The 15,018-nt window shown below is 43.0% G+C and overlaps 1 protein-coding gene across 5 annotated transcripts in view; it reads right to left on the bottom strand.

Moving 5' to 3' along the window:
• Positions 1-1,835: 1,835 nt before the first annotated feature.
• The window catches only part of znf385a (zinc finger protein 385A), a 56,235-nt gene continuing 43,052 nt past the window's right edge, over positions 1,836-15,018 (bottom strand). For 4 of the 5 annotated variants that reach the window (XM_056423589.1, XM_056423591.1, XM_056423590.1 and 1 more), the window contains 4 exons: positions 9,289-9,639; positions 5,801-5,985; positions 5,388-5,480; positions 1,836-5,069 (listed from right to left, as the gene is read on the bottom strand). In XM_056423589.1, the coding sequence (XP_056279564.1) occupies positions 4,824-5,069; positions 5,388-5,480; positions 5,801-5,985; positions 9,289-9,639 (875 nt within the window). In that variant the 3' untranslated portion in view covers positions 1,836-4,823. The remainder of the gene's footprint in view (positions 5,070-5,387; positions 5,481-5,800; positions 5,986-9,288; positions 9,640-15,018) is intronic. The other variant, XM_056423593.1, reaches the window with a different exon arrangement.

Below are 15,018 nucleotides of genomic sequence, written 5' to 3'. Positions count from 1 at the left end.
TTGCATCCAAATTATTGTAGGTTTTCACACGCTTATGTGTGAATACTTTTGACTGCTTACACTTTGCAGAATGAGGTCTGCTGCTGCTTCCCAGTCACGACAGGAGGACCCTCTAGTGGCGGAGTTGTGTCCTGTTACAAGACGTGGAGAACTTCTGGCAAGCTGTCACTCGGTTTGGGAATGCTTTAAAAAAAAGAAAAAAAGGGGGAGCAACATGAGGGCCATCTTATTGGAAATCAGCCACGCTCTCCAGACAGCACAATGCTGCTCTTCATCAGACAGCACAATGCTGCTCTTCATCAGACAGTACAATGCAGCAGTCAGCCACTGCTCCTGCTCGCTCCATCTGCTCCTCATGATCATGTTTGAGCTCATGCTTCTGCTGGATGCTTTATAAACACATGTTGAAAAACTGTTTTGCCATAATGTCTAATTCTGTGTTGCCTATAATGTTACTTTTTTTGTGCCATGCAGTTGTTTTGTGCAACCAATAACTTGGCCACATGTTAGGCTGAACTATTGGGAAATGTGTATAAAATTATGCACAATATATTAAGGATATTCCCAATAATCATATTAAGACCCCTCCAATTTCTTATGTGACCAAAATAATACATTTAGGGGAAACATCAGATGATAAACTTTGTAGGAAATAAAAAATAATCAAACAGCTATTTTCTGATATCAATACAATGTTACTATGATTTGTAACGGTAAGATCTGAGGTTGCGGGTGCGAGCGCGTCGGTGCAGGAGGTCAGGAAGGTATGAGGGGTTCAGGGTTGTGAAGGGCATAGGTGACGAGGAGAATCTTCAACTGGATTCATTGCTGTGTGGGGAGCCAGTGGAGGTTTTGAAGGACTGGGGTGATGTGGTCTTTGGTGTGGTAGAGGAGACGTGCCATTGACTTCTAGATGTATTGTATTTGTTGATGATTTGGGTGGATGTGCCGTACAGGATGCTGTCGCGGCAGTCCACTCGAGAGGTGATGAAGGCGAGGATGAGTGTTTCTGCGGCTGAAGAGGAGAGGAGGGGGCGTAGACGGGTGATGTTTTTATGATGAACAAAGCCGTTTCTTTGTGATGTGCTTGACGTCGCGTTCAAAGGAGAGGGTTGGATCAAAGATGCAACCAAGGTTACAGACGCAGGAAAAGAGGTGCCGTCGATGCAGAGGGAGAAGTTGTTTCGTGATTTGGGGCCGATGATGAGGATTTCAGAATTGTTACTGTTGAGTTTGAGGAAGTTGGCTTGCATCCAGAAATGTATGCCTGTGAGGCAGCTGCTGATGGTGGAGTAGGTAGTGGGTGTGATGGATTTGATGGAGTGGAAATGAAGACTTTGGTGGCATATGATGTTGTCAAGAAAGAGCAAATCTATGAAGAGGATGGGACCGAGTACTGAACCTTGAAGGACACCTTGAGGGACTGGGGCTGTGTCAGACTTGGATGTTGGATTGGTTGATAATGATGATGGTGATGATGATGATGATGATGAGGATGATGAGGATGATGAACTATAAGGAATAATAGAACATCTCACTCACTTAATTTATGAGAGGGACAATGCTGATCTAACGTATTTTGTCACAACTGGAAAACCTGCTTTTACAGTATTTACTAGGCAGTTATTCCCTGTCAACAGATTCACTGCAAGAATTCTCTCCTGGTGATGTAATTTTTTTTTTATTTAATAAAATCAGGATTGTGATAAACTGAGATATCCTGTATAGGTAAATACATTACAGAGATTTCTAGACTTTTCTTCATGGATTATTGAAGTTGATAAAAGGTGTTGTGGACCACACAATGACTGATTCATAAAAACTACAAAGACCTGTTTCATTTAATGATTTATTGACATTTACTTTTTTCCCACCATGGTTTCTCTCGATACCAATACTATTGACCATAAAGTTTTTTTTAGATTTAAATTACATTTATAATGATTTACTCACATACACATTTATTGTTTCATTTTCTTATTGCAATAAACAAGAGGAGCCAGAATGAGTCAGGTATTGCTACGATTTGCCATACAAACTCGTTGTCCCTTCTGACAATGAAATTCAAAAATAACTTTATTGGCAAGACAAAATTACACCATAGCCTCTCCATCTCTTTCTCTCTCTCTCTCTCTCTCTCTCTCGCTGCTCCGGGAGAGGCTGAGGGCAGAATAAGGCTAAGGCTATTAGCCTAAACACAGCTAACATGGAATACCTGCCCAGAAAATAGGCATCTAACATTTATTTCCCATATGTGAATGAAGACGAATAAGTGGGAATAACCACAGTATGAACATAACTGTGGTGCTACTTGACTGACCTACCAGGGACAAGACCACGACACGACTTTGATTGGGTCATTGATCAAGCATCTAGAATCCAGATCAATATTCCGAAATCAAAGGTGCAGGTTTCTGTCTCCAATATTTTGTTAGGCCACTTTATAGCTCCAGGTTGCTTCGGTCTGTGATTGGTGGGAAGTAGGAGAACAGGTCTCAACACACACAGAATACATGGTACACAAACCAACAGGAAGGAGAGCACAGATCCTGGAATAGAATCTCACTCACAAAGATGGTTTCGTTCAGCAACGAAAAGAGCACAACGGTGGGAGCTGACACCAAGCCAGCTTCTTCTGTAAGTAATGGCATTAATATGGTTCCTCAGGATTTCCACTGAAACACATTTCTCACACACACAAAGAATAAAAATAACGTAAAAAATAAGCCTGTTGAATAACTTTAGCTTTTATCCCTTGATACCTGGTGTCGTACCCTGTTCCCCAAGCAGAGATTACCATAGTAAAAAGACCCTTTAATATGAAGGGCGGTCCCTAAACCCAGCTACTCCTCTGTCTCTCTCTCTCTCAATCCCTTTTGAGTGTTTGTAGGCTACACTCCTCATGGAAGAACTGAAAAGTCTGTTAGCTGGTGTGCTCCCAGTTTACACATGACTCCAGACAACATGTCACAACGATAACAAGTCACTCTGATAAAAATTGCTCATTGCATTGCAATATTCAGACAAAGGTAAGACATTAGAGCTCATTGCTTCTCAATGAAAGGGCACAGTGTACATCTGGTTCAGAAAGAGGTGAACGTTTTCAAGCTGACGAGCAAGATCGGTCTGCAGCTACTTAGCTAGTTTTTGTGTCTGATTCAACACCATCCAATAATTCTACCCATCTTCTTATCTATGGACGCAGTTATTAACATTTCCTACCTACAACAATATTTTTATTGTGTCTCACATGTTGCTCTTCTTTATGGGTGATATAAATGCAAACCAAAAATCCAAACCAAACAAAAGTCTCACCCATCTTTGTATGAGAAAACTAATCATGGTGCATTTCATGGCTTTCAGCTGTAAGACAGACACGATCGGTAGATGCTCTGAGCTGGACGTCTCGGCTCCTTGGCCTGGGCGGCCTTGTCGGGCTTCTGGCTCGGTTGTCACTGCAGCTCAAGATCATTTCTCCAAGAATATCTTTGGCTTTCATGTTCCTCTCTTTAATTTGTTCTCTTTGAGCATTATGTTTGCCAGTGTTGATGCGCCCTCTGCTATAGACTCATATTAACCTTTGTAGATGGGGGAGGAGGAGAGGAGGGCAGCAATGGAAGAGTTCAGTAGCTTGACCCTTCACGATCGTATTGAGCGGCTGCATGCAGAAAAGACATAAATACATCAGTACACAGGGTCGCACCTAAAGCACACCTCCCCACCGACACAGTGAATCAGCCTGCACATAAAGACCAGGGAGTTGTCAGGATGTCGATCACTTTCTTTGTGATGGCCTAATGTGAACAGATGTCTGAACAAATACATATGAACTATGCTCTCCAGTATTTCTCATTACTGTTAATAAAAGAATAAATTATTGCCATCAAACAACTTCTGCCATTTCTCACATCCTGGTTCCCCTTTAGGGGGGGCCAATCTCTGATTGATATGGAGGTTGGCAGATGTGCCCTGTGGAGTCGTCTATTTTAAAACACAGATTTGTTGGGGCCTGTGTGGGTCTGCATGCTGCCTAGAGTCAATTTATCCACTGACCCGTTCCAAGCCTCTTCTCATCACACCGTCTCAGGAATTGAAAGCAGAGTGCAATCCCCCACAGTCACTTTTCTCCTCTCTTAGACCCCCACCATCAGACATGTTCAGATGCTGCTACCACCTGCCCGTCTAGCACAGGTCATGTTGTATCTAGCAAGGACCTAGTGTCACAAACTGAAAAGTTGCTGTCCTCCGGCACTGAAGGGGACATGTACAGTACCGTGGAGGCCGCCACAGCGACATGTGGCGCAATGAGCGAAGACCGATTGAAGCAGCTACCTACTGACATAACATTATTGTCTTTGTTTTTGAGGTGAATAGGATGAGTAGAACACGTTGAGCCGTGATGACAGGTGAAAACCAACCTGGCCTGGAATAATGATGGAACCTAAATGTGGTTTAATGTTTCTCGAAAGATGTGCATGTGTTTCTTCCTTAGCTATCGAGGCGGCCATGACAGGGCCACAGTGCAAGGGAGAGGGACGAGGTGAGATGAGAGATGTACAAGGAAGTTCAATGAAAGTCTCTCCTCTATTCATTCCATTTGTGAATCATCAAGAAGTCTTTGAAATGGATGGAGAGTGCCAGGTAAAGGGAAGAAAGACATATCTACTCCTTGCTGCTGCTTCGTTCCCTTGCATTTCTCTCAGTTCAGTATTTAAATTGTTGGGTTTTCCTCTCTCAATTGCTGTTTGTTGATCATGTTAGTGTCTTCACAGTGTGCTTTTGGAGTGCCTGCTCCTGACTGGCCGAAGTCAGAGGGGGATGTGTCAGTAAGGGGAGAAGAGGATTGGCCCGTGGGTGGTGCGCATGGGCCCCGGCGCGGGTCTCAGGAGATGGCTGAGATGATGGCCTTGCAATAGGTGATGGTGCGGGAGGTGCCCAGGAGCCACAGCACGGAGAGCCATCTGGTTCGAGGAAGCTGCGGCGGCCATTGCTGCAGCAACAGCCAGGGGGTTGTGCAAGAGCCTTGCACCCAAAGCTTTGGTCAGATCCTTGGAGAAGGTCAATGAAGACTGCAAACAGAAAGGGGTGCACAAAGAGACACGAGGCATAAAACGATTGGTTCCAGAAGAAAGAACACGTCAAGGGGAAACGGATATAGAATTCCTCTTGAGGCCCTTTGACTCTTTCAGCCCAAATGAATAAAACACTTCCAGGAAGAAGACAGCCAAAAACAAAACAACTTTTGTAGGGATCGAATAAACTTGCTCTCACCACTCCGAGGACTTACAGACCTTATGTTCATGACTATGACTGTCTATCTGGTCTTTGGATCTCTGGTTTGACGACTGTGTGGAGTCAGAATTCAACAGTGAAACTTGAAAAGTTACCACCAGATCAGGTCCCCTGTGCTTCTTGTGTCGGCTGAGGAGGGGGTTAGGCTTGCCCGCCATGCCGTCCCGGTGCCTTCGACTTGATATGTGCTGAAAGAAAGGAACATGACTCATTCTCATTTTCCCTAAGTATAAATATTTACCCAATCGCCACATTTAACTGTCGAAAATGGTCTCTAGAGACTCTAGATCATTTTTAGACTCTTTACAATAAGCTTCAATGAAAAGAGAAGGTGTTCCATAATTATGGCCATTACAAAAGTGCTCACACAATGCTTGTTGTATGAAAAAGTAATCTGAAGACGTAAAGGACGAGACAGTTATATTGTACGTATATATTATTAACTATTACATCCAATTAATTAATAATTTCGTTGGACAAAAATACATGTATAATTTCGTCCCCCTACCTGTTTGAGTTGCAGTTCAGAGTTGACCCGCACATTGCAGATCTCACAGTGGAAGGTTTGTTCCTGAGTGTCGGGGTCCACCGGCCCCCCTCCCTGCTCTCCGATAGGCTTGGGGCCAAGGCGAGGATACGCCTTGATGGGGCCCAGCCCGCTCCGTGCCTCCAGGATAGTTTTGTGTTTGGTTCCTGCAGAAAGACACACACACATACACACAGGTCAGCAATGCTATAAGGCAAGATGAAATTACATATTTAGAAGCTAATAGAATATAATGAAATAATACAGTGGAGATGCATCACTATTTATAACATACGAGTCATGCCTCTTCCACCTGTCTGAAGTCAAATGTGTCTGGACGGCCTTTCTCTGTAACTAATGACTGATTGAAAAACAGCGACAGTGACAAATATCAGAGCTAGAAAGAAAGAAAAATGTATCACTGGCTTGATTCTCCAATTATGTACCACATATCCATCACATAGTCATCGAGTATGTTACTGGATAAAGTTGTAGTGGTGTGTTTTTCCCACTAGAGGGCAACAGTTAAACAGCTGTGCAGTTGGAAGAAGAACTCAAAGCCCACTCTAATAATAATATTACTGTAGAAAGTTGATATTGTTTGATTAGTGGAGTGGGTGAGATACACTAAAGTGATTTGTATTACCACTTGTGCCCACATCAATCTGCAGTACTGAACTCTCACTATCGAGATCAATCATTTAGACTGTAAATGTCAACATGTGTAAATGTAGGGCCAAGTTATTATGAGAAGCAGGTTTGTCTGGCCTGAGGATGTATTTGAAGTGAGACATTGGCTGCCCTGAACATGATGAAATAGATCTTTCTTAACAAGTTATAAATCAGCTGCTCTGCCTTTTGTCATGCTGTGTAACACTTCATTCATACTGCGGAGCAATTGGAATGTGACTTGTTTCATTGCAAATGGGAGTGTTAGACACATACCAACTACATTAAAAACAAACCAGATGTGTCTCTTGGCAATACTAAGTACATAGTTACATGTAAACTCAGACTTCTTAATGGTCTAATCCCCCAGAGTTCACCCAACCCTGCTATTAATCCAGTCATGATTTTTAACAATTGAAAACAGACATTTTGTCAGATGTTCAATAAAAGATGTCCACCTGCACATCAAATGAATTGACAAGAGATTCCAATCTGATGCATGTTACATGTACATGACACATTTCTATATGCAGTGTTTCCTTAATTCAAACAAAACGAAATAGTCACACATTTCTTGGCTGAAAAACATGTGTCATATCCCCCCATCGACCTTTGTGTCTCTCAGCTCACAAAATAAAGCTCCCCACTGTCTTTAGCTCTGACTTTGAGTCCCTCTCTTTGAAAGGAGTTAGAGTTACATAAGAGAGAGACATGGTGGGGCTGGTGGGCTGTGGGCTCCACCGGGGAGGAGGGGCTGGAATGACAGATTTAGCTTGTGGCCAGAACATGTGTTCTTGGGCTGTCTGTTTTTGCCTTTGTTCTATTTTTGGATGGCCCAGTAGATTTGTTGTCTTTGTATGGTTGACGCAGTGTAAACCAACATACAGGAATACAAGGCACATATGAAAATACATAGGCAATGTGTTGGCAGGAAACTGTAGAAATAACATATTATACAAACATCATATACATGATGTTTGTTCTCTTTTCTGCTGTTCCTTCTCACACAGAATGCCATGCGTGCACCAACATGCGCAGTGTTCATGTTGAGAATGAGTGAGGGTGATCGTTTCCAGATTGTTCAAACTGTTTCAACTCAATTGGTATTCACGGTTTCAATTTTGGAGCCAACTTTCGTTGATAGCAGGCTGTGGCCCCGGTCACGTTTAGAAGCTGTACTCTGAATACTGTATGTGTGTGTGTGTGTGTGTGTGTCTCATCTTTTATACTTGCATGTGGATGTACATTGTAAACATGCTGGTAGGCAAATGTGCAGTAACACACATTTATTGTTGTGTTGTTAGACTGACAATTAATCAGCGCTAGACAAAGCAAAAACTGCAAATGCCTTCCAGAGGTTAATCTAAGCATAATGGTTAATGTGGTTTCTATTTTATTGATTCATACTTCATCCAACCGTAAGAGGTATTTGTTGGCTGCATGCTTTCAATTATGGCTGAGATGGCTGCACCAACTATTACTCAAATAGGATACAGTTACACTGATGTGGGGTCAGTCCTGCGTCATTATGTGTCGGAGATCAATAATAAAGGGTGGAGGTCAGCAGACCCAAACTGTGCTCACAGGTACGAGACGTCACAGGGAGAGAGACTGGAAGTGCATGAAGGATTAAAGCAGGCAGCCAGCACTTCAGGGCTATTTGGCAAACATGTTGTCAGGTGTGAAAGTTGTCTGACAGAAGTTTGAAGCTGGTATTGTGGTAAACTCTGCCACAAATCAACCATTTCTGCAAATTGTTTAAGTGGAAGGCTTCAGGCTATGAAGAATAGTTTTTATGCTGCGTGCTGCAAATGAAAAGACAAATCATTAAAGTTTGAGTGAGGCAGAGTCTTTTAAATAGTAATGTCTTATGTAAGTGAAGAAAGCTCACACACACTTAGGTAAGGCACCTTGACAGAGATCCTAAAACCATCAGTGCTCGGTTACCTGGTTGAGCCAGACAGTGTCAAGCAGATCAGTTATCTGCTGATCAGTTCCCTAATGTGCAGTCACGTCAATAACTGAGATGGTAGCACTTACAGGAAGGGCAGCCAAAATCATTTCAATTTGTGTTATTCTTTCCCAACGGATTTACCCCATGATTCAACCTCCACAAAGTCCATGACATCTACACCATTGTTCTGGACAACTATTTTAATGCAATTGCCGTTTTAAATAACCTTCTATATACATTGCAGTAATCCCTGGTACACTTGACAGCCAGCAAGTATTACTTAAGGAGTGTAACATTTAAAAAGGACCATAACACACATGAATATAATGTATATGAGAATGTAATTACTATTATTATCATTATTATTATTATCTTATACTCAATTTAATCTTTTATAATTTCAAAGCTGTGAATTTCAATGAGTTTTTTCTCTTAAACTGATCAGTTTGTGGTTTTCTCTGAATCTACTAATGTATTCTCATTTTCAGATTAACAAATATTTTACTTTTTTGTACTTTTAGTGCATTTATTAAATTACATTTTAGATTTCATGAAGTTGCTGTAAAGGGATCTTTCTTGGCGAATATTCCACTTGCACAGTATGTGACATGTTTTGTTTCCAGCAGCAGAAACAACCAATAACAGACGTTTGAGTAAACCAAGAAGAATCCGACCAAAGCTGGAAATACGAGGGAGAAAGCTACATCCCCCAGAAACTCATAATTCATCAACAGAAGAACCAAGAAAGACAAAGTTGATTCCACATCGTTTGATTGCCAGTGAATTTCTGAAATGTGCAGAAGCACGAGAGCAATTTCACCACAGCAGAGCTCACAGATTAACCCACCTTTGTTGTGGGCCTCCAGCTGCGACATGGAATTGACAGCCACCTTGCACAGGGAGCAGTACAGCAGCTTCTTGGCCTTGTCCTCCTCCGTCTCCGGATTGGACGGGCTGGAGGTGTCACCGGCTCCTGACACAGGGGGTCCAGATCCAGACTGCTCTGAGCTGGCACTGCCAGTGCTGCAGCCTGGGGAGGATGAAGAAGGGGGGTTCAGGAGAGGAGTGGGGGTGGGCAGGAGGGGGCACACCGAGGCCATGGGGAAGTCCATGGGTGGGGTAGGTGGGGTGGTAAAGGGGGAAAGGGGCCCCGGGGCCAGCAGGGACCCGTTTAATTGTGACAGAGGCTGTGTTTCATCTGAAAATAACAAGGAGAGAAACAAAGAAACAGAAATAAAATATATGTCAAATGCAGTGCAAAGAACAGATTTTATAGTCCAAAAAGTACAGAACTCAGACAATAAAGTGTTTTAGTATCGACTTAATCGTCTTAAAACTCAGCGGTGAATCAAACTCCCTGTGACATAATCTCTCTGCTATGTTGAACCCCATCGTTAGCCACACCCAGCTGAAAGTGGATCAGACAAACCAACAGAAACTACTTGCAGGCGGAAGTTATTTTTACTTCCTTTAGTAACACGATTGGATAAAAAGAGGTAATTTTAATCAAAGTAATAAATAAAGAGGATCAGAGAGGTCTCATAAGTGTGAAGGCATGGACACGTTTTATGTGGTTAGGCTTTTTAAAGTTTTCGAGCCAATCTTTCACTGATGTGGTCTCAACTTTTTGAACTGAAGACCACAGCTTGTGCATATTTTGACTCCCTCTCAGCTCACTCTTCTTCTGCTCGCTCTCTGGAGTTTTAATTTCTTCTTGTTGCATGTGTTTGATTGCATGACTGTCTTTGTATTGTTTTTTGGAAACATGCTTATAGATACATTGCCAGACACATCTTTTGGGTCAGCCACTCCCATATGCAATACCTTTGATAGTCTCTCAGCAATGGGTGTTGGCTGAAAAAAGACCCCCTAAATGTAGGTGGGGTATTCAGAACTCTCCCCATCAGAGGGGGCTAGCAGGCTTTTCTCCAAACTCCACAGGATGTACTATAGCACAGAGGACATGCAATGGAATCCCCCCATGATTATTGTAGGGGATAACATCGAGTATTTCTGGGAAGAAACCAAATATTGACTTAAATTTCCGGTTAAGGATGCCCATGTACTTTGTAACTCTGTCACATGGCAGAATCCTTGTGATATATTTATGTTTTTGTCCCACCCTGTGAGGCTTATGCGACTATATGGTCATCTGTGTGATGTTTAGTTGCTCTGGCGACTCCATTGCATCATCTCTGCTGAAGATGCCATTGTGAGTGATTTCCATTTCTCTGCTATCCAAGATCAAATCTCCCTCTTATTACACATTGGAAGTTTGCAGCTGAAAAGCTACTGGCTGCACAGAGAGCTTTAAATACATGTTTAGTTAAGAAATAGAATTAATATGATTCTACATGACTTTTAGGAGTCCACAACCCAGGTGCAGTGTGGGGGTAAGTGATCTTTGGAGAGTTTAGTGACTCATAATGTGTTTACTTGGCCACAAGCTGCCTGAGCTGGTTAAGTTGATTGCAGAGAGTGTACCTAGTGTGTAGGAGGGAAAGATGATAGAGAAGCTTATAGTTCTTGCCAATATTGTTGATACATTTTGCCCACACACAGGCACGTACACACATGCACAATACTTTATTACAATGAAGAGAACACAGCGGCCATAACATGTGGTCTGAGTTAAACTCAAGTGGGGAGGGGTGGAGATGTTTTGGCCAAATAGTATTGAGGTCTGCCTTAACAAACCCTCACATCCAGTCCGTGTTTTACATCATGCCACAGTGAATGCCTTACATAACCATTCGTACAAGTTCAGCTTGAGGCTAAACCCTCAGGACCCCCATAGCCACAATAATTCCCTCTGGCCAAAATTCAAAATCTCACTGAGCAGCAACATTTTTTTCCTGTCCTGTTTACTGACTAAAATGAAAAGTATGACGGATTCATTCTAAATTTGATATTCTCTAAAAGTAGCTGAGAAAAAATGCTCTATTTGTCCGAGTCCGAGTTATTTGAATCTCGGGAAACTAGGGATATGCTTTAAGCCTAATTAAACATTGGTAAGTAACTGACCTTCTTTCCTGCTAGTGGGCCTCATTGACAAACAGAAGAAGGCATTTTTCAATGGGAGAGGTCAGCAGACGGAGATAACTCAGTCCAGATGCTTTAGTCTGGTGTGTCTGCATTGCCTTATTTCACCTCAGGAAATTAAATATATGTATAGTATGCACTCCATGGGGAGAGGTTTGTTGATAAAGCCGTGGGACTCAATGTAGACTCAGTCAAATTCAGACCAAACCATTTCCGTTATTTGCCGCAAGAATCAAAGTTTATCCTGATTGTTTAAGTGTGAAATTAACTCTGCAATAATTGTGGAAAGTAGTCTATTAGGAGTGCCCATATAAGCAAATGTTCCTTATTGTACAACGAATGTAAGTGGTCGTATTGAGTTGGGAACCTGGCAATGAGTAAGCCTTTTATTGTGATATACAATGTAAAGTTGAAAGCAGAACAACAGAGTTACTGCTGTAATTGATCTGGGTGTCGGTGGACACGGTGTGGTGATGGATACACTTTGTTTATTTAAAATGTTGAATGAAAGTGTTGCAATTTAAACCATGCCGAACAGATTACAGTAGCTAAGATGCGTCTTTGAGTATTGTGAGACACTGTTGTAGCTCAAGGGGGTTAAACACAGGAGGGCATATTTACTGCGTGGGTAAGTTAGGTTGTAGGGAGGTATGCGTGTGTGTGTTTGTGTGTGTGTGTGTAGGTGTGTGTGTGTGTGTGTGTGTATGTGTGTTTGTCCATCCTTAATGATTAATGAGCTAAGGAACTCAATGCTGGCCTGACGAGAGCCGAGCCTCATTCATAATGCAGTTGGGTGCCTTTTTCCCAGTCTGGCCTCCCTCCGAACTCTGGGTCCCCCCCCCCTTCCCCCAGAGACACACACACACACACACACACACACACACACATACATAACTGTGTATTAGATGCGTATGTGGATTATCTTAGGTCATTGTAATCAAATAGCTCACTTCAGAGAAAAAAAAGTAAACTAACAACAAATACAGACAGTTGCTAAAGAGCACATCAGCTCTGTGTAACTCGATACAATAGTCACCTCATAGCCATGCAAGCCAAGCCCTCACATGAAAGGCATCTGTTTAATTGACCTTGGGTGTGTGTTTGTGTGGACTAAGGAGGGGCATCATATCAGTGTGGTTTTAACAGGGTCCTTCATTAGAGGGGGAGTGTCACACAGCAGAGGGATGAAGAGGACGGAAAGCAGGGAGGAATCAAACAGCTGTCTCTCCGTTGCTCAGCCAAACCTGCAGCTCAACAAGCTAAATTCCCCAAAGCCAAAGGCCTCCTCTTCGGGGGGAACTTTGACCACAAACCCTTTGAGGCCGATAAAACGTGTGACCTGTTCTAATAGCCGTGAAGTTAAGGAACCAACAACACTGCCATAACTGACCTTTCACTGTGTTAGCCTTCAGCAAGGTCTCAATGTGTCCTGATTAAAGCCATCACTGCTGACGGCATTTGATATGTAATGAGAAGTAATGCTTTTATAAGGTCATCAAACCAATGCTAGTCTGTACTAAAACTGTATCAAAAATAAAACTCACAGAAATGATGTTTCATCAGACCGTTCATAGGAAAAATGTCACAACATCAAAAGCACTGCTTCTCTGTGTAGTGGGAGATCTTCACCTTGTCCTTCCATCTATGCGCTTGCATGTGCCTGCCCACAATATTTGCGTATGTGTGTATATGAGTTTGCATGCATTATGCACACATCCCTATGTGTCTTTATCAGTTTCAGAGTAACCGCCCCATAGTGATCCATGTTAGTGTCCACGAGCCAAACCATAGTGTCCGTCCTACAGACACTGCTTTCCCAGTTGAGGCCACAGCTGTCTGATATCTGTCCCCCTGTTATAAAGAATGACCACATTGAGGACATGCACACACACACGAACAGCCTACACTCACGCCGACCAGGAAGAGACAAGCTTCCAGGGTCACGAGAAAGAGGCTTGAATGGAAAAAAGCATTCTTTCTCATGTTGCTACTTTCAGATCATGGCAGGCTTGTTTTGGCTCCTCGTGGTTTTGGAGCTCGCTCCGGGAATTCTCACTAATGGCGACAGGCCTGGAGTGGGAGTGAAAAGGACTGGCCCTCTTATACTCTGGGATCAACATAGAGAAAATCTTAAATTTTATGTGTATGCATAAAGAAAGAGAGAGTGATTTTTGAAGGTCTTTGCTCTAGTATGGTGTTGACCTCGATTGGACCTCTGTTTAATCTTTTCAATCTTGCTCTGTGCATCACTGACAATAAGGGGGAGATGTCACCAACACATGGCCGGTCTATTCATTGCCTTGTGTTTGATCCAAGAAGAGAGGAGTGACACTAAGGGAATGGAAAACTCTGGGAGAAGGGAAAAGGCACGCAGAAAACAATTGTAGCTTCAAATAGGAAGATGAGAACGTGACAACAGAATTGGGGCTAAAGTGATAAGGCTAAAGAAAGAGCTTGCAACTCCCCCACCAGGCTCTCCGTCCTGCTACCAACTGCCGGAGGGAATCTTCCAAAAGGTGAATTACTCTTCATTAAAGTCAGAGAAGCTGCGGTCGTTGTCCTTTCAGGTGCTGGCTTTGATTCTGGTCAAACTTTTCCACAATGGTGTCATCTTTATTTTCCTCAATAACTCATAGTGCTCATTACTACCACACTGAGCCCAGGCAGTATGGTCTATTTTGACTCAATGGCCAATGGTGTTGCACTTCTCAATAAGTCACAGCAAACACACACAAACATATGCACACCACAGTGGGGACCCTTGAAAAGATGCCAAGAAACCGCTGTGTGACCGTCTGCCAACCCACCTGCTCACAGTCTAAATGGATAGGCCCCAAACCAGTTTAACATTGCACAGCTGAACAAAGCATTGCTGTGGTTAGACTGGACTAATATAGGGGTCTCATGTCACTCGTGAAGACGTTTGGCTTAGTTAGTCGAGTCCTCTCTGTGCTACTGTAGGCCAGACGAGCTCAATCAAACAAAAAGCTTGTGATCAGGTCATAGTAACCTTGTAGCCTATGACTTTTTATGTTTAAGCTCCATACACTACCTTCATAATTAATTTTCGCTGGAAGAAATAACTATTTTTATTTAGGGTTCTCAACCAAGCTGGAACATAGGGTCAGACTTGTTTAGCTTAATATTCCTATAAACCTCTTTCCCTTCAGTTATCTGATCAGAGGTCAGATGTGTACTAACTCTATCTGACTTGGACCCACTGCTTTGAAGTGAAGTTAATTAGTTGGAATGCTATAGATCCGCCTCCGGAACGAAAAACAGGCTCCGCCTCCGTAACGAAAGACAGGCTCCGCCTCCGGAACGAAAGACAGGCTCCGCCCCCGTCACGAAAGACAGACTCCGCCTCCGTCACGAAAGACAGGCTCCGCCTCCGGAACGAAAAACAGGCTCCGCCCCCGTCACGAAAAACAGGCTCGGCCTCCGTCACTAAAAACAGGCTCCGCCCCCATCACGAAAGACAGGCTCCGCCTCCGTAACGAAAAACAGGCTCCGCCCCCGTCACGAAAAACAGGCT

Source organism: Pseudoliparis swirei, chromosome 9, assembly GCF_029220125.1.
Source record: "Pseudoliparis swirei isolate HS2019 ecotype Mariana Trench chromosome 9, NWPU_hadal_v1, whole genome shotgun sequence".
NCBI classification, from domain to species: Eukaryota; Metazoa; Chordata; class Actinopteri; order Perciformes; family Liparidae; genus Pseudoliparis; species Pseudoliparis swirei.
Note: the sequence above shows the minus strand (reverse complement) of the source record. Positions and strands in the feature narration are given on the sequence as shown.